We start from the raw sequence: 19,867 nt of genomic DNA on the forward strand, positions 1-19,867 counted from the left end.
TTAATGATTAATTAGATGGAACATTGTGGGTGTGGTGTATGAATGTTAACACTTTGTAATAATTCTTTAGTATATTACTTGTGTGGTGTAGAAGAGAATTATCTATGTAGAGATACTGCTTGCAAACCAATGATGGTAAGATGATGTCATGGGGTAGGACTGGATAAGTCTGACTTCTTCCTACTCCATTCAAGTATGTACTAGGTATAAGCAAATTGATATTGGATTAGCATTTGTTGGATATGTGTAAAAATATGTGTGTTGATATATCAACTGTCTTTACATGCTTGAAAGAATAAAGAAAAACCATCCCTGAAACATATCCTCAAACAAGCAAAGAGCAGATATTTGATGATTTGACATCTACTGTATATTTTGCATTGTATATGCTCAAGTTATTTGGTGGCTGGCCCAACTGGCTTGGCAGGCACAAATCTGAGAGCTAGCCCAGACCCACTCAACTGTCCAATCACCATCACCTTTCTTCCAAGATTGTCAATCAGAAGAAACACATACCACATAATCACATGAATACAGATCATATTACACAAATGACAAGAAAGTCAAGTTAGCGAACAGTGGAGTTTCCCCATGGTGGCTTTCCTGTTTTCTGACTTTCATCACTTTAGTGGAACTTCTAAGTAAAATATCTAACTCTCAGACACAGAACCAGGAGAAGCCTACACATAATAATCAATAACCAAACAAAGCTTTTGTACATTTTTGCTTGTGTTGATTCTGTTTTATCTTGCTGTGTTCCATAATAAATTCATTTAAAAGAATAAACCAGTGATTGCTAAACCAGACAACTAGCCAGAGATAAAGTTAATATTCAATGCATTTCTACTATAAACTACAGATTTTATTGCTGTTATAATACTCAGATTGTAAACTTTTACAGGCTAAGGCTATATTAACACTGACATTTGCTCTGCATGAAGAAAGCATGCATTCCTATTTAACATGAATGCCATACATCTGCTGTTTACCTCAAGATGGTCACAGCATAAGATAAAATAATCTTTTGAGAGCTGTAAAATCTTGTATTTGAGTATTACAAACCTTACCCTGTGCTGTGTTTTGGCATGTTTAAAAAGCATGCCAATGTTTTTTAATGTAGCAATGTTTAAAAAAAAAACAAGGTTATTTATAACATTTACCTTTATTCTGAACATTGGTCTATCACCATTTGGGTAAGAAAACATTCAGTCAACTGAAAAAAAACAACTAATTTTTGCAAGTTGTGACTGTTTCAGAATCAAAACAAAGATGACAGAGCACTGACTACCTATAGGAATCAGATCACAACTTGGCAAACAGGTAAATATATATACTTTTTTCATCTTGAAGTAGACCAAAGATTTTCCTAGATGGTTAAAAACATTTTGGAGATTCTGAAAATATAGTCAAAATAATGGTATTTTTATGAGGCTTATCACCAGTTATCTAACTTTTAGAGAAACCAATGGTCACCTCTGTCACCCTAAAGTAAGGCTAATGAGGGGGGGCAAACAGGAACTAGTTTCAAATATGCAACAGTCTCACTAAGTGGTATGACGGAAACATTAACACAAATAAATGACAAACAATTAAAAAGACACTGAATTATTTGCTTCCACTGCCAGCAACATATTTACAGAAAGACATTTAGAGATACCTATATTCTTTTTGTGTTTAATACCTACATCTCCTCAATACAAAGCAGAACCAACTCACTCTTACCAGGCTTCTTTTCACTTATAAGCTTCATAGTAAGGAAAACTGTCAGCTCACGGGTGCATACAAAAACGGCACTAAACAGGCTTGTCAGAAAAAGCTTAGAAAGCATCAGTCACTCTTGGTTATTCAAAGAAACTTCACAGAACGAATAAAACGACACTTTCCTACATTCTTCGCTAAAACTGCGAAGTTTTCCTGGATGTTCTTCGCCCGCATCTTCCGAAATACTCCGCAAATAGAGGACGAGGGTCCCGTCCCATTCACCCTGCCTTCTGGAGACAAGAGTCGTGTTCTGATTGGCTGAGCCAAGCCAAGCCCACTTATCAGGAGCTTTTTCACCACCGGGAACCGACCAATCACAGCACAGAAAACGCCACCGATGGCTCATAAAAACAAAAGGTCCCACCTGACAGCGGCAGGCTTCTTCGTCTGACAAATCAGCCGGGACTCTGACAATCTTATCTTATCTGATCAAAAACAAGACAGCTGAATGAATAAGACTGTGATCTAAAACACAACGTAATCACAAAACTATAACAGCTGCACTGAAAGGAGAATACGCGCTGGGTGTCAGAGGTTCCCGCTCTCATTTCAACACAGCGTGGTTGTGCAAACCCCAGGCTGTATCGGTATTGCACAGTAGAAGGTTGCAGTCACCCGGTTTCACACAAACACACCACTATTTTCATGATCGGAAAACATAAACTTGATTATTTTTCCCCAAGATGGCTGACACTTACGGGGTCTGTTCCGTCTCATCGACTCCGTCCTCCTCCGTATCCTGCACCTCTTGGCCGGTGACCCGTTGCACTCTGCGTTGTCTCCGCGGTGCAGATGATGCACGGTCTCCAACGCGCTGCTGCTGTTGGCTCCCGTGCCCGAGCAGTATGCATTAACGTTGCCGTTGGCAGCCAGCACGACGTGGCTGTGAAACCCCCTCTGGCTCTGCCCGTTGTTGACGTGAAAGGGTCCCGACGCTCCTTTCTTGTCCACCATTGAGTTGGCTTTATCCATGACAACAGCTAGCCTAGCCTAGCTTAGCATCTGCAAGAGACAAATTGTACAAACCTGGCCCCAGCAATGATCAACCAGGCTACTTTAGCTTAGCTAGCTAATGCTAACCGCTTGCAAGCTAGTGAGACAGTCGAGCGATCAACAGTAGACAGTGGTCGTTTTCCTAATATAACACTGTTTTACCATAAAATATAAAACTAAAATTTGTCGTACATTCTTGCTTTAATGCAGTACAGAATTAACACGAGAACAGCGCTAAAATTGAGTATTTCTTTGAGGTCACTCGCGGTCATTTCCACACATTGAGATCCTGCCAGGCGCAGCAGCAGCCTGTCGGTCTGTTGGTGGACTGCTACGTCACACCAGCTCCTCCGACCGGTTTGTTCCTGGATCTCAAAATGACACTGTAACCCTACACTGTAACGCGAACGGGTGCAAGAATGGACTCGTCCTGTGTCGCAATAAGCTATAACAATGACATTCTCCCGGAGAAGCCTACTGAACAAAGTCTACCATGTGCAAACACAGTGGTCTACCAGTGCGAGCAGCTGTGGGTGCTGGAAGCACTGTTCGTTGTCATCCTCATTCCATGCACAAAGCTGCCTGCCAGTCACGAAAATGAACTGCAGTAGCTCCGTAGTTGCGTGCAAAAGCTAATTATAGAAACGTCTTTCTTTCAGGAATAAGCTCTGATAATATGTCTTTGTTTATCCCCCATAACATTTTATATTTCACTGTCTCAACTGGGATGTAGGTCTCCCTTCACAAATCTGGACCAGTGGTTGAAAGTATAGGCCAATTATAATTATAATTTATAACTGAGTATTCCTACACTGTGGTATTTCTACTTTTACTTAAGGATTTAAGGGTTTCTTCCAAAACAGAAAATTGCATTGTGGTATAATGAAATGTTATAACACAGCAAAGAAATGGTCCCCTTTTTAACAGGTATAGACACTCTGAGATCATTGTTTTATAGACACATGATATTGGCATTGGGAGAAACTGGATATCAAACAGAGCACTGGATAGCTCAGCACACATCAGTCAAGATACAAAGGTCAAACAATAATATCAGCTTGATAAAGGAAAACCATCACTAGAACCATTAACCAGACGTGTGATTTCTTTTTTTGATTCCTGGGAATTCATTCTTCATATAAATCACAACTTCCAAATGCTATATGTTAAAATTTAAAGCCACATATGCAATGCACATACAGTCTGAATCACTCAGAAAATATTACTGCATGTTATATCACTGCTGCCACTGTACCAACCACTAGCACTAAAAGATAAACAAAAGCTTTTATAATGTCATTAACTCACTTAAGTGAAAGCCATACATGTGAGGATTGTGGATGCCAAAGAGCACTACCAGAGTCTAGAAATGCTGGCATCTTTTGGTTAAAAGTAATTAACTGTGTTATCCCAAGAGAGTCATCTATTATCAAAGTAATTTAAAATAAATGCAAAGAATTTTTAATTATAATTTATTAAGTGGGCTGGCATCTAAGGTAGAGTGAAAGTCAGTCTCCCTATGAAATAAGAAGTAGTATTGTACCATACAGTATAATAATAGTCTAATATCTTAACCTTGTAACCTAGACTTGGTAAAAATCAGGTCAACATTATTTAAAAATCCCTTAACAGGGATCCCAGAACTGATACTTAAAACATGCCTAAGGATGGCTGGCAACATAAAAAAATTTCCACTCATTCACAGCTCCAACTTCTATCTTCTGTCTTCTTCTATCTAATGATAGTGTTAGCACATGATGTGCAGTGATGCTTCTGTTCAATCAACAGGCATTTAAGTGGCACTGAAATCTGCACTGTGATTCAGTCCGGTAGGCTGTACAGGAACCAATGCCATATTGGCACCTGGTTTCGGTACCCAACCCAAATATCAATACATGCAAATTACAACTGGATGAAGTCTTACAATCACATAAAGCCTTGTGATTATGATTTGTGAGGTAGTGGAAGAGTTTTGTCTTTGACTCTTTAGAACGAGAAGAACCAAAAGGTTAAATGTTTCACAACAAACACTATGCCCTCTGCAGGTCATAAGGGATGTGCTTACACAACTCTGCAAGCGCGCTTGTCTGCTTTGTGTGTATAACACTTGTGATGGAATAAGTACTCTGTTTCTTTATTCAAGTAAAGTAGCAAGACAAGTGTATAAAAAACTAAAAGTAAATAAACAAATTAAATTCATTAATAAATTACTAGAACCAGTGCAGACCAGGCGTTTTTGGGCCCTCAGGGTCTGGCCTCCTCAGGCAGTTTATCCCTCTAGTTAATTCAACCTTTGTTACATAACATAAACAATATTAGGCTGCATATTAAGTCTTGTTGATGAGGAACCGTGAACAGTGTCGTTAGTCACAATGTTAGCATTTTTTTTACAGCTACATCCTCCACTCCACTAGGTGGCGATAGCATAATACCAACTAGCAAATTCGAAAAGAAAACATTTCAGATAATCTCTGCATGCATGTAAAATAAACTCAATTATAAATATATAAAAGATAAATACACAATGAATGGTGTGAAATATATTAATGAATAACAAATACACAACATATAAAAAGAGGTTATAGTCGATTAAATAAATCCACAGACAAGCTAGACCCTGAAGAAGAACTCCGTTGCCTAGCTACCTGCTAGCGACCAGTTGGCCTGTAGCATCAGCTAGCTAGCTAGGCGATCTACTAACACATTGATTATACACTATAAAATAGTGAATAAATGCCACCAAAAAGAAAAGGACTATTGCAACTTGCCCAAAGAGAAGTGGACGAAATAAAAAAACAGGTTTGTTATAAGATAGTGGGGAATTATTCGTGGTGATGTGATAAACTCCACTGCAGCTGAGTAACGTTGACTAAACCATTTGGAAGTGAATGTTACAGCAGCATTAGTTAACTATGAATAGACAAGGTTTCCAAATAAAGGGATCCTATGGCTTGGGGTACAACAACTCCGTTTATGGGGGATACTGTTTGACCAATTTTATTATAACAGCTGTAACGTTACCTTGTACTAGTATAAACAACTAAAGCCGAATCAGGTTTGGTTGTCATAAACTAAGGTGATTTAGCAAAAGTAGCTGAAGTGCTTTTTAAAGGATGAATGCATGGCAAAATTTCTATCTATCATTTTAACTTAATGACTTGCTCAACGACGTACTCAGTCAAGAAGCAGGGACACATTAAAATGGCCTTATTTTTGAAAGAAGGCTGGTGTGCAGCCACATTGTAAAATGTAAAGGTATCAACTTTTGGGCTGTGTAGTTCAGCTTTAAAGGCGCATTGTTGTCTGCAGTCTTATATTCACTGTTGTTTAATCTCATTGTTCCAGGTTGACAGTCTGGTGAAGGATGTGCAGAGTCAGGTTGGATCCACTGAAGAGGCATTTCGGAGGTAAACAGCTCAGAGCCATATTACTTACTGTAATTCCAATTAAGACTTGGAGCCTCACCTCACATATGTAAATTTGTCTAATCACAAACAGATGTCAGGAACTACAGTTGGTGGCTGAGAATGAACTAAGGACATTGAAGAAACTGACAAAGGTTAGCACTGTGCAGTTACTGTACTGATAGTACTGCACTGTCTGTAAACTTATAAAGTGTGCTGAAGTCAAATTTTCTTTTTTAATTGAGAGGTGTTTTACAATTTTTCTAGATGACGAAGACTGCATAAGACCAATACTTGTGTCTGTACCATGAAAATTCACATTATTTCTGGCCTTAAATAGGCATGATTTTCAAATAGAAAAATCACTGATATGGCATTTTAATCATACTGGGGTTTTCGGGATGGCCGCAGGGGTTATTTATTCACTGACAGGAAAATCTTGAAATATAAAAAATAGTCGTTTAAATAATAGATATAATACTAGTTTCAAGTAAATTTAAATGCCACAAACAGATTAATACTGTAATGTCTCACTACATCAGTGTAAATGTGCTGCATTGTATATTGTTCTGGTCTTTTAAAGGAGAGTGCCAAACTGGCTAAGGTGATGACATATTTACTGCTTGACTTGCTATTAGGCTGATGAGCTGGCTCCAGTGGGAAATTATGATCAGAGGAAGCAGGAAGAGGAGAGACGACTGCAGTACATCTTAGAGAATCTGAACACGCTGTCTCTGGAGCTTTCACCACCAGGACCCAGTACTGCTGCAGGGTTAGTAACCTTTGTGGTCACTACAAAGAAAAAAGGAGATATGATAAAGCTCATTTCCAATCATGTATATGTTATCTGCTGCAGTGGCTCCATGTCCCATGTACAGTGTATCCACTGTAAAGGGGTTGTGCAGAAACATTTTCAAAGCATCAGTTTAAATTGATCACATCCAGTGCATTTGAACCTTGAAGCTCAGTGGGCTATAGCAGTTACATAATCTCAATAATTCAAAATTATTATTTAAAAATATCTTTTAACATTATCATGTTTTGATTCACAGCAATGTTTCAAAGGAAAATAGTGAGGAGGAGGAGGAGGAGGAGGATGAGGATGAAGATAGTAATGATGACGATGTTGATAATGTTGGCAATGATGACAAAGATGAGAAGAGAGCAGTGAAACCACCTTCTCAGTCAGACCCTCGCATCTACACAGTCCTCAGTGATTTCAAAGGAGAGCAGGACGGAGATCTGTCTGTTCAGGTGCAGTACTTCTTGTTTCAGAGACCAAGATATTGTATTTTGAAAAGTAGAGTGAAGGGATGCTACAGATTTGTGCTCTTCAATCCTGGCTTTTTTGTGTAATTAAAATCACTAGTCCTACTCATGGGACTGACTAAAAGGTAAAAAACATTTTGGTCGACAGACAATCATTAGCACAACGTACAGACATAAAAAAAGTTATCAGACTATCAACAAAGGCCAGTCAGGCTGAGACTTTTAAAAGTCGGTCTATTAGTGGCTTGAAGCTAAAATTGGGTGACAAATTATTCTACTCAAGCAAGCCTGTTTAATTTAAAACCTTGCTTGAACCAGGGTTCATGCATTGTAAGTGGCCTTTGTAAATTCTGCATATTCCTGAATACTGAAGGTATGGAAGAAATCTGAAAATCTTTCCACCATTCCCCAACACTACCAACATGTGTGAAATCAAATATTCCTGACAAGCTTGTCAGCTGCATCCTTATTTAATTTTAAGCATTCATTTGCCATGTGGCATCTGATTTAATGTGCTTGACCTACTTGTCATGACTTGAGTGTTTCTTTTAATTTAAAAAAGTAAATCAAAAGTCTGTTTCTGATGACATGACCCGTGCATTTCGCTGCTTTTTTCAGAGGGGGGAGGTTTTAAGGATCATCAGGAAGGCAGCGGATGGATGGTGGCTGGCTCAGGACACTAAAGGCAACAAAGGAGTGGTTCCAAAAACCTACCTGAAGGTACACAACCTGCTGAAGGTTTGACTGTTACTGTTCATTTAGACAAGTATTCATCTAAAAATACAGCTGTACAGCTTTTGCAGAACAACCTTTCAGTAACAAGTCTATTGCTGTTTCAGATTGGCTCTGGTGTTGAAGATGATAATGACGATGAAGATGATGGCATTGATGAAAGGGATGGTGATGATGAAAATGAAGAGGAGGAGTCAGAGGTGGAGGAGGAGGGAGAGCAAGATGGTGAAGAACTAACTGATGACCAAGACAAACAGAGGTTCAACTTTTTAAACAGTTCTTAATGACACATGTTTTTGGATCTGTCTTTGTTCAGAAGGACCTTGTCAATGGGTTTGGGTTCTTTGAGCCAGAAGGACCTTGTCAATGGGTTTGGGTGCTCTGAGCCTGATTCTGTATTTATCCTGATGACCAACAGCTAGTTATGGCAGTAACTTTATCATTGTCCTCTGTTCTTTGACAGCGGTGCCTCACATTCTCATTGGTCCACTGTCAGAAAGTCTCTGACTGAGGTAAAACTACACAATATATACACAAGAATTATAACTACTAGAACTGATGCTGCTGATACTGCTATATATTTACAGTTTTTACTGTGCATGTGTGTGTGACAGATTGATGCAACAGATGTGCTCTCAGCCATGGGGGCCATACCTTCAGGATTCAGACCATCGACTCTCAATAAACTGCTGGTGGAGGAAGGTCATTATACACTTTGTCTTCATTGTCAATTAATCTGTCAATAATTTTCTCAACTCATCAACTTCTGATTCTGTTGAAATGCCAGAGAAATGTGTATATGCAGGAACACATTTCTTGTTTTGTTTGACCAACAGTTAAAAACTGAAACCCAGACTCATTTAAATATCACATGTGTCAAAGAAGAGCGGCAAATCGTTGTGTTTGAGTAGTTGGAATCAGAGAAAAACAATCGAATGAATTGACTATAAAAAATGTTGCTGGTTAATTTTTGGTTGATGAATTGAATCATTTACATATTACAGTATATTATAAAAAATGCCTTACAAAAGCTTAAATTAAATATATTGTAAAGCATTTCTGTTATTATAAAGCATTTCACCACCTGTGTTGCATTTTACTAGCTAGATATATTTGTTTGTAACAACAATCAAAGAGCAACAGATTTGTGTGAGTTTCTCACAGTTTGTACCACCACCACTACACTGCTATCAGTGGTGCCAGTAACTCTTTAAAGAATATGGTATGATTAAAAGGTAAAGCATAACCATGGGTGTTTTTCTAGGTGCAACATACAGAGGAAGTTACTATATTCAGCCTGAGCTCAGCCAATCACAGCTCTCCTTTAGAGACCTCTTTCTGGACCCAGTCACTGGCAGGGTGAGACTGTCCCTGTGTGTGTGTGTGTGTGTGTGTTCTTCAGTATATCTGGTGCATGATGAATAAAGATGATGTTTCTCACATCGCACAGCATCCAGTCATGGGCATGATCTCTTGACAAAAGCAGTTTAGATGTCTTTCACTGTGTTAATCTCCTGTCTTGTAGGTTCGTGCTCGGCAGGTCAGGACTTGTGTTTGTTTCGCTTTGTGGAACTGCAGGATGATTCCTACTCCTGGGGTTGGAGTTCAGGTCCTCAGCAGACACATCCGCCTCTGTGCCTTTGATGGAACTCAGGTATCAGGGATATATTTGTTGTATATGCAGACTGTTGCCACATTGCTTTTCCTTACCCTACCTGAGGGTCTGTAGAGTGGAAACAGTTTAATAAATCCTGTTTAGTTCTTCATTAATAGATGCAAAGTCACCTGTGCTAGATTTTTATTTGTAAAGTAGGTGTATTACATGAGGTGATTCATCTCCTTGATTAGTTTATTGAGAAGAATCATGTATCAGACCCTTATGACAACTGAGGAAAAGTATGAAATTATAATATATTGTTAATAAGACTAGACTTTCTTTCTAAATGAGCTGTGTTTGTGTTTCAGGTGTTGAGTAACATCCACACCGTGAGGGCAACCTACAACTCTAAAAGCCCCAAGACTTGGAGCTTCTCTCCAAAGGTAAGTCTACAGCTTTGTGAACTGTGCCCAAACTACTTCTTGCACTTAAAATCTAATGGTTGTGACTGAGATGAAACACTACAGTTTTCCTAAATCTGCACCTGAAAACCTAAAAACACAACCAGAACATTGAAGGTAATCTTATGCTTAAAATTAATTTACATATGAAATCCAATGTAAGTGTGTGTGCATTTGCTCCAGATGACAGGTATGCTACCCACACTCCTGGATGGGGACTGTTTCCTACGCTGCAACTCTTCGTCTCCTGACCTAGGGATCCTCTTTGAACTGGGAGTCACCTTTATACGGAATGTATGACAAACACACACATATGGATACACGTATTACAGTGATGAGAGTGAGTCGGTGCAGGAAAATGTCTGTTATACGGAATGTATGACAAACACACACATACGGATACACATATTACAGTGATGAGAGTGAGTCAGTGCAGGAAAATGTCTGTTGAGACCCTTTTTTGTGACTGAAGACAAAAAAAGACATTGCCTTTTTAAAAATGGATAGTTGCTAATAAAGTAGAGAATGTTTGGGAAAGAGCTATGTCTACTATTTTCGTGTGTGTGTGTGCGTGCTTTAGTCTACAGGTGAGAGAGGAGACCTGAGCTGTGGCTGGGCTTTTCTCAGACTGACTGATGACTCTGGAAATCCACTCCCCAACAGGTGCACACACATACAGATAAATCAACACATAGAGTGCACAAAAATATGCCAGTAACACAATTTTGTATATGTATATGTTTATGTAGCCAGCCAAACACTGTACATGCACAGAATATGTACACATTTTTTCCAGTCATCTATTATTTCCTTTATGTAAAACCCGATTGAATAACTGTGAAAATGAAATCTGTCACATCTATCAACTGTATAAAAAGGACAAACTTTAATAATTCCACACTAAATCTAATTTAATCTGATGTGTATGTAGGACGTATGAGCTGCCAGTGAATGGAGGAACTCCCTATGAGAGGGATGTAGCAGTGGAGACTTCAGTGACCAGAGGATGTAAGAAGACATTTGTTGCTACCTCAGTCCAGTCAAAAAAAGTCTTTGGCAGATGTGTGACTATAAAGGATCATATACTATAAAGGATCATATAAACTTTGTGTGGAAAAAACAAATAAAAAGCTGGAGTTGAGAGGTTACAGTGTATCTCCTCTCCTCTCAGCTTCAGTTGGTGTTTTCCAGCAGATGCTTCAGGCCAGACGGCAGCCCAAGCTGGTTGTAAGGATGAAATCAGCCAACAGTCGGACCAGAATGCAGCTCAGGTGGGAAGGCCGGCAAGAAACAGCTATCACAGTGCCTGAGCACATGCAGTGGCTTATGTGATGTAATGCAGTATCAATGAAAAATTACCAGATTTATTTGGAGACCTTTGTGGCTCTGCTCAGTCACATGAATATGTGTGTGTGTTTATATTAGTGATAAGTATGCATTCCCATTCAGTCTCCTCCCAGACACTCTGCTGCACTGTCTGAGCTGCGTCCATTTGCTGGCTCTACACAGACAGCTGCTAGCTGACACACTACTGATGGACAGGCCTACCATGCAGAATGCAGGTAACACATGCCTTTAATGCCTCTTATCCAAATTACAGACATTCATCATTCTTAGAAAGGATTCTGTTTAAGTGACATTTCTCTCTGTTTCAGATCTGATATGCAGCCCTGTACTTTCTACCTTCCCTGTGCTGTTGGATCAGCCAGATCTGTTAGATGCTCTCAGGGTCAGTAACATGGTTGTATTTGCGCCTGGTTGCTTTTCTAATGGGATTATAGATGAAAGTGTTTCAGGGTTAGTTGTTTTTCAAACAGGTGGAGCCACGTGATCTGTCTAAATCCTGAATAGAGCTCTTTTACATATATCATTCATCAGTTTGTCAAATAAAATGATTTGATGTTTCCCTTTAGGGTGCCTGGCTGGATGCTGAGACCACTATGAGCAGAGCACAGAAGGTGAGTGAGTGTGTGTAATATCTGTACAGACCTGTAGAGGATGCTGTCAGTATGAGCAACCTGGTGACTTCTCGCTACCAAGAAGTTACATTGTGTTTGCGTGTGCATCCAGTGCAGACTGCTGATCAGGTGTGTGTATAAACTGTTCCTTCCCGTCTGTGTGTTTGCAGAGAGATCTGTCTTATCTGAAACAGGAGTTTGTTAAAGTCTACTTGTCATCCGTCTATTTCCTCATCCACTCACCTGCGCTGCCCTGTCATCGCTGGGCAGACCCTCCCTCAGAGGAGCATCGGGCCAGAATCATCTACGCCACGCTGGGTTCCCTCAAACACAGCCAGTACACCACCGGCCATTCAGGAGGCCCAGAGGTCTTTGTTGACCCCCTGCACCCACAACTGGCCTTTGATGTCACAGAGTTGACCTTTGACCTCCTCCGTGTGGCACGGTAATAATAACATCACATTTAGAGGGAAGGTACAATTTGATTGGAGTTGATTCATTTATTATCTTTATTCTAGACATCAGTTTGGTTTCATTTAAAATAATAACACCCTATTTGTGCCATATAAGTAAATTTCAAAACATTTTAAAAATGTGTTAACTAATCCCATGAAAACCAGTAACGTGTTCGTCCATTTGACAGTACTTTTCCACTGTGGCTGTAGCTTTAAGCCCACTGCTTGTTACTGAATATAGAAATCTTAAACAATGGCTCATGAATAAAAACTTGAATTTGAAACAAAGAAGGTGAAATACATTTCTGCAACACCTGGGCAGTGTGGTTTATAGCAAATGTTACTCATACATGAGTAGACTGTGCATTTAACTCTGTTAAGGTGCTGAATAATACATAGTTGGTACTGCAGTGAATATGTACAGGAACAGGACGGTGTACTGTGTGTGTGATTGACTCAGAAGAAACTTCACAGTGTTCATGTTCTCTATTTGAAGGAGCATGTCACATGTCATATACAGACATCCCTATTCAAACTCAGTTCACTGTTAGCTTTTGTCTTTTCAGGGGATTTGCTGACAATAAGGAAATAGAGAATATCACCACACTTATCTTTCATATTCCTAATGTGCTAACACATACAGTGCATACACAAAGGGATCTTTGAGTCTTGTGATTGCATGAGACAGTGGTTATGGCTAATGAGACTGCCGATTGTCTGAATAGGTGTGAAATGAAATGTTGAGAAAATGTGGACAATGGAAAGATTTCAACAAAGATCCTTCTTTAATCATTAAGTTCATACTGCTTCTCTGACAGCAAACACTACATTTTTCTTTGTGCTGAGACCAAAATTGATTCCTATGCTATTTATTGCCAAGTTTGGTTGTGTTTTCTAATAAACATTCTGTTAAAATCAGCTCTTAATGTGTTACAGATTTTCATATAGTTTTTTTTTTTTTCAACCCTGTCATCTGAGTGGTCACTGAACTCCATTCATCTCCACCCGTTAGTACAACATCAGTGATGTGTGTGTCTTTGTATGTGCAGTGTAGGGTTGCAGTGCATAGGAGTTGTCTTCAAAGTTAATAATTAGTCTGCTGTCGTCTGTTTATAGCTTGGTATAAAAGAGTGGGAACAGTGAGACGCCGGATCAGTCTGGGCACAGACAGGCTCAGATTATCCATCTGCTGTGGTTTCACATATAAAGTAACACTTACTATTTGGATGAATCTTAACAATGACAATAGTTTAGCATGTAACAGTAGAGTTACACATCACTGTTAGCATTACATTCACTGAAATTATAATCAAATGGTCAAAATCTTTACAAGGCATGAAAATTGTTTTATCCTTTAAAAATCTTGGGTCATAACTCAGACTTCTGAAAATGTTAAGTGTTATATCTTTTTAATAATGATCTTACAATGAAAAATGAGCCTGTATTTAAATTGATTTATCATTTCCATTGTGGCCATTATGATATAAAGATGGCAAGAAATGTTCCTTTAAACTCACCTCATATCCCCACCAACACAATCTGACACTTAAAGGAACAGTTCTGGTTTTTGTTTAGCAATATATCAGATAAAAATACAAGTACTGTATATTGCTTATCAATTTGGTAATTGTCCTACTCTGTTCTGCTGGAATTCTTTTAAACTAAAGAATTACACAGGACATGCTGTTAAGAAAGGCTCTGCATTGTTACAAATGTCAGTGGGATTTGGCACGAGGTTTTCTTACTTCTGGAACAGAACCTTGTTTCCAGTCTTTATGCTAAAATGTCAAACTATTGCACTCTAGGAACATTCATGCCCATCACCATGTTTGTGCTATTTATGCTAACCTACTAACATCCTTTAACCCTAAAACTAACAAACATTTATCACAGAACTTAAGCTCTAACCTTCCAAAAGCCTTTTGTGGACTAACAAACACATCATCACACCCCTAAAAAAAGATAACTGGGCCTCAAAGTGCGTGCACACAAACACAGTGAGCCTTTCTGTGTGCAGTGCTTGCTGCTGAGTAATATTGCATAGCTTGTATTTCCACATTACGGCACTGCTGCCATGGCGATGGTGCCTGTAGCGACCAACTGGCGTTGTTTAGAGTTGAAAAGCGGGTTGCCATCAGGGTAATAGTAATAGAATATTTAAAGGCTGAAATACAATGGGGTAAAAAAAAATCTTTGCCAAATTCAGGTGAGACAAGTTTCCTGTAGAAACTATGAGAATAAAATGACTGTTCATTAAATTACAGTACATTACACAAAAACAAATTTCTTATACTTCCTCTTTGTATCTTATTGTTACCTTGCTACAACCAGTTTTGTCTGGAAAAACATCAAACTGAAAGATGATTTACTTCTTCGATTATTATTTTATATTTACAGCTTTTAAATTATGTCTTGATTTGAGCATGACTGGAAAGGTAACATTATTTTACAGAACCATGACGTCCCATTCATTTCTCTGAAGAACCAAATAATTTGGTATTAATTATAGATCAAATGATCAGTTGATACATTGGTAGTTATTTTTAATTGCTAAGCTAGCACAACCTGAAGCTGAGCATGCAAAATGTGAAATATACCCACAAACATAAAATTCACCACAAATGACCAGTCAAAACGTTTACATAAACAAATGTAAACAATTACATACAGGTGAGGACAGTAACTTAAAGGCAGATTTTAAAACACGGCTCTTCTGCAGATCAGCGAATACAGAGTGGAATGATACTCAGCCACACATGAGAAACCTGTTGTTGTTGCCTGTAAACACTAAGATGTTCCCTGAGGTGGAGGAGGAAGAAGAAGAAGAAGAGAAGGAGGAGGAAGAGCAGCTCAGGACCAGTTGAGTAGGAAAGTGGGCCTTCCCAGGGAATTGTTATATACCAGAGCTGGAAAGATGATCCAGAAAGTCAAGGAAGTTTGTTTTCTACTTGTTTAAATAAGTAAACATTCATCCATTACAAGATACACTCAGTTGTCAGTTTATTAGGCACATCAAGCTATTAAGACACTCAGTTGTCAGTTTATTAGGTACATCAAGCTATTAAAAGTCCCATCATAAAAATATTGTCCCAGCAGTGAAGTACAGTGGAGGAAAAAGCAAGTCCCCAAAATGTGTGTAACCGGATCCATAGTGAAGGCCAAGCTGTGCCTCTTTCCTTACACTGGGCAAAAAGAACTAGTTGGCTGGCTGGTGAGTGTGATCCTGTTTCTCTGTGTATGTGTGTTAAGAAGGCAAAACATCCAAAACACAAACTTCCAGACCCCCTTTCCCTGCATCACATGACCCCTTTAATCAATAAAGTTGGGCAAACGAGAAAGGTACAAAAAGAAAAGAAGTCATAAATCTTATTACCTTTTCTCATTATGCTTCTAGCATGGTGTTACTGCTGCTATCATCTTACATTTATCAGCTTGTGTTCTATCAAAGCCTCGTGTATTGATCTTTATTATATTATTTTGAACAGGTTTTCATGGGTAGATCTCAAATATAATAATTTGCCAATACAGCATGAGCTGACACCTGTTAGATTGTCACTGTTTCAGTATTTTGTTTTATATTTTATCCTTTACCTTCAAAGTTTTTGCTTCCTAGTATGTTAATCACCTCTGCATTTTATGCGTTGCTCACTGAGGTGTGATGCCTTTTTATGTTACAACGTTTAACCACTCTTACAGGAGAGCACTGTTTTCTCATTACTGGTGTTTATTAGTTCAGTGGCCTTCTCTTACATTGTCATCCAGTTCTTATCTTGACTCATCATTAATTTATATTCTTTATTAAGACAATATTTTGTTTATAGTCATTTATTCATGTTTCAGTTTTATCTCTATGGAAAAAGAAAAGCTTGGTGAGTCACTTAGTGAAAGATTGTGCTTCTGTGGTTTTAAGAGGAAGTATGACCCACTTATTTGCGGTGCAGGTATTGACAGGATGTAACACCTTTAGATCAACGGTTGGAAACTTTTTGATTTGGCTGGTTTCTGGTGAAATGATACATGAGCCACAAACTGCAGCTTCCTGCACAGCAACAGCACATGTTCTAGGGCAGGGGCTCCAGTTCAGTGAACATTTATGTATAATAACCTCTGACCGGGATGAAACAAGGTTCTTTTTTGGTACCTTCAAGTGGACTGACACTGACGGACAGAGACTGAGACCAATGCTAAATAGCTCAGATCTTTGTCTTAGTGAACATTTACCTGTGAAATAAATCTCTTCACAAATTAGTAGATTTTTCTCTGGGCTCTTTCTTCAACAGCACCTCAGGAGGTTTTCTCCTTTAGGTTTCTGAGTGTGACCGGGCCAATATACAGGCCTGTGCAACCCAGACACTAATATGTTTCAGTAGCTCTCAAAGAATATTGTCTCTCCTGTTTCAAGAGGTCACATTCTTCCAAACACACAAGCATCAGGTTACCACACCCAGATGTAAGTCCGCAAACACACAGAGACGTTGGTTTTGTCCACAGAAATAAGGATTTATTAGAGTCAATGTACAAGTTAACTGAGACAATGTTTAAAAAGCCCTAACCCCAGAAGCTAAAATACTATGCTTAGGACGTTACTCTCCACTCAATTAATACAGTGCAGAACAGGAATAAAAAAATGGTCAGAGGTCTACAGGTTAGAAAAGACCCATAAATAAACATCACAACAATCAATCCAAACCAAACCCAAACCAAACATAAGAGGGTCTTGCCTCCCTGCACCTCAAACCATTTACATACGTCTCATACACCATAAAACTTGGGTACTATACAAGGAATAGGAAATATAATGCTGAGTAAGCTTCTTAACATAAAAGCACACAAAACAAAAGTAAGCAAAGCAAAGCAGCGGCTATCACTCCTTGGCTGCACGTCACTCTAGCACAACATGTGCGATGGACGCCAACTTCTGCAGGATCACCCCTGGAGAGCATGTGGTAATCCCCTAAACAATCTACAAACAAAACAAACTGATTAAACACTTTACACCGCAACAGATCCAATATACAGTCAGTTCGTTGGACATACCTCAAAAGACAGCAGGACACAGAGCAATAGAGGGAGATTCACTTCAAAACAATCACAGCAGCGACCAGCACAGGAATTGCTTATTGCATCAGCTTCTCCAGGGATGGTATTTATATCCATAATCAACCCAGCAAATTGCTCACTCGGCGGTATAGACGTGGCCAACTTGCCGGTTTCAGGAGGTTCCCCTCAGTGGGAAAGGCCAAAATTCTGAATACAGAAAGAGTATGTTGGTGCTTTAATCTCAGGGGTAGCCTATAGGGGATTTATACTTTAAGATCAATAGGACATTTATTTCAGAATAATTGAAACTAATGGTGACTTATGGACACAACTATTCAGAACAGTGCAATTTTAACCAAGTAGCATTGTCCAAGGACATTTTGCACAAACTCTGAAGATCACAATTGTTTGACAAACACTAGTGAGGAAAATTACTCTCATGCTATTTGGGATAGTGTAGAGTAAGTCATAGTTGTTTGACTTAGGCACCAAGTAAAATAGTCTCTGATGCTGGTGCCTAGTTACACTTTCCTATGTTTACTTAATATGTAAACAGTACATTTATATTATAGTGTTTGTGTGTGTGTGTCTGTTTGTCCGGGCAGCTTTATAATTCACCATAGGAGAAGATAACATAAGCCATTAAACATCCCATCAATTGATTTATAAGCTCTTAAAGTAAACTGTTAATGAACTGTTGAAGAATCAGAATTTTGATGGGTTAGTCACAAAAGTGTCCATTCACAGTAGGCCACCATCTTAAAAGGCTGCTCTTTTGAGTTTGACTTTTATTATTTTCGTGAGTTAAAAATATAATAATGACATGAAAAAAGCAGAACAACTGAAATGAATGTGCAGAGAGGGGACCAAAGCTGTTGGACTTGAACAGGTTACGAACCATTATTTCCAGTTTGAAACAAGAGCTGCTGGAAGTCCAGCTTTCCTGACAACCTACCAATTTGATTTTTGTAATTAGCAAGAAAAGCAACAGACAGAAACAAAGATCTCATACACATATTATCCAAAGCTAAAAGTTGTCACGCACATTCTGCACAGTTTGACAGGTGATCTCTGCAGAGTGCAAAGCAGAAACACCACAGTGGGAAGCCACGAATTCAAACTTGCATGATGTTGTTATTTAGTTTGTGACAGTGCAGCAGACACTGACAACAGAGAGTGGTCCACTACACAATAGGTTTTGTGCATTGTGCAGAGTTTTAATCCCTCAGCATGGAGACCATCATGCTGTATTTGGCACTTTGACTGGGTAACACAGGGACTAATTAGTACTCACACATAACTCTCATACTGTGACTCACTGCTGGCTGACATTTGTTATTTCCATTATACTATAAATGAAATAAAGATTCATTTTAAAGCTTTAAGACATATAGCCTTATACAGTAGGTAATGTTACTGTTGTTGCCAGAAGTTGCAGTGTGAGGAGTATGAGAGTGAGAAGACCGCCACATGGTGCAGACTCCTTTTACCTGCAGCCACGGGTGGGGAAAATTCCACCAGTAGTCAGTGTATAGACAGGAATGTAATGCAGCTACAATGGGCGGGAAAGGCCACATGCAGTGTTCATGTTACCAAGACTGAATAAAGCCTCTGTTTTAATAAACAGAGTTAGCCGGTCTCCCTCTTCACTTCTCCCCACCAGAAAAACCCAAACTTCTAAGGCTAGTTACCAGCTACAAACCAGGGCTAGGGCAGTTTAACCATGAATCAGAGCTTCCCAGCTACGGTGTGGGGCCACAAATCTGGATGGATAACACCATATTTGACAAAGTTACAACTAAAGAGATTTTGCTGCGAGAAGTAAAATCAGAATTAACATTGGCGTGGCTTTTCAATGACGGCGACAACAGAGAACAAACGGTGGCCGTATTTCTGCTGGGCAGGTTTGATTTGATTTGATTTTGATTTATTTATTCTTTCAAACATGCAGAACAATGACAGCAACACACACATAATTACACAAATCCAACCAATACTAATCCAGAATCAGTTTGCTTATACCTAGTACATGTTTGAATGGAGTAGGAAGAAGTCAGACTTATCCAGTCCTACCCCATAACATCATCTTATTCATGCATCATTGGCTGCAAGCAGTATCTCTACATAGGTAATTCTCTTCTTCACCAGACAAGTAATACACAGAAATTTTAAAACAGAGTGTTTCCTTCATGCATTC

At 39.0% G+C, this 19,867-nt stretch overlaps 2 protein-coding genes across 6 annotated transcripts in view; one reads left to right on the forward strand and one right to left on the reverse strand.

Moving 5' to 3' along the window:
- The window catches only part of LOC109961078 (pantothenate kinase 3-like), a 28,546-nt gene extending 24,493 nt beyond the window's left edge, over nucleotides 1-4,053 (reverse strand). Inside the window, exon 1 of one of the 3 annotated variants that reach the window (XM_020601659.1) lies at nucleotides 2,460-4,044. In XM_020601659.1, the coding sequence (XP_020457315.1) occupies nucleotides 2,460-2,733 (274 nt within the window). In that variant the 5' untranslated portion in view covers nucleotides 2,734-4,044. The other 2 variants (XM_020601660.1, XM_020601661.1) reach the window with 2 other exon arrangements.
- A 1,225-nt stretch (nucleotides 4,054-5,278) lies between these two features.
- On the forward strand, nucleotides 5,279-13,538 carry nphp1 (nephronophthisis 1). Of its 3 annotated transcripts, XM_020601657.1 has the most exons (21): nucleotides 5,279-5,553; nucleotides 6,100-6,161; nucleotides 6,253-6,313; nucleotides 6,797-6,930; nucleotides 7,211-7,412; nucleotides 8,046-8,165; nucleotides 8,267-8,418; nucleotides 8,623-8,671; nucleotides 8,774-8,861; nucleotides 9,424-9,518; nucleotides 9,685-9,813; nucleotides 10,125-10,199; nucleotides 10,401-10,511; nucleotides 10,798-10,880; nucleotides 11,149-11,225; nucleotides 11,389-11,488; nucleotides 11,667-11,779; nucleotides 11,873-11,946; nucleotides 12,131-12,175; nucleotides 12,346-12,651; nucleotides 12,702-13,538. In XM_020601657.1, the coding sequence occupies exons 1-20, from the start codon at nucleotides 5,488-5,490 to the stop codon at nucleotides 12,622-12,624; spliced, it is 2,115 nt and encodes a 704-aa protein (XP_020457313.1). In that variant the 5' UTR covers nucleotides 5,279-5,487; the 3' UTR covers nucleotides 12,625-12,651; nucleotides 12,702-13,538. The 3 variants fall into 3 exon arrangements, with proteins under 3 accessions (XP_020457313.1, XP_020457312.1, XP_020457314.1); XM_020601656.1 differs by having other exon boundaries at nucleotides 5,280-5,553; nucleotides 12,346-13,537; XM_020601658.1 differs by having other exon boundaries at nucleotides 5,283-5,553; nucleotides 8,046-8,147; nucleotides 12,346-13,535.
- Nucleotides 13,539-19,867: the final 6,329 nt, after the last annotated feature.

Source organism: Monopterus albus, unplaced genomic scaffold (assembly GCF_001952655.1).
Source record: "Monopterus albus unplaced genomic scaffold, M_albus_1.0 scaffold52.1, whole genome shotgun sequence".
NCBI lineage: Eukaryota > Metazoa > Chordata > Actinopteri > Synbranchiformes > Synbranchidae > Monopterus > Monopterus albus.

Excerpts from the sequence above, each read along its gene's own strand:
- nphp1 (XM_020601657.1), top strand. The coding sequence starts at position 5,488 with ATGCCACCAAAAAGAAAAGGACTATTGCAACTTGCCCAAAGAGAAGTG. Across the intron at positions 9,814-10,124 it reads GTGCCTTTGATGGAACTCAG|GTGTTGAGTAACATCCACAC; the intron begins GTATCAGGGATA and ends TTTGTGTTTCAG. Across the intron at positions 11,947-12,130 it reads ATCTGTTAGATGCTCTCAGG|GGTGCCTGGCTGGATGCTGA; the intron begins GTCAGTAACATG and ends GTTTCCCTTTAG.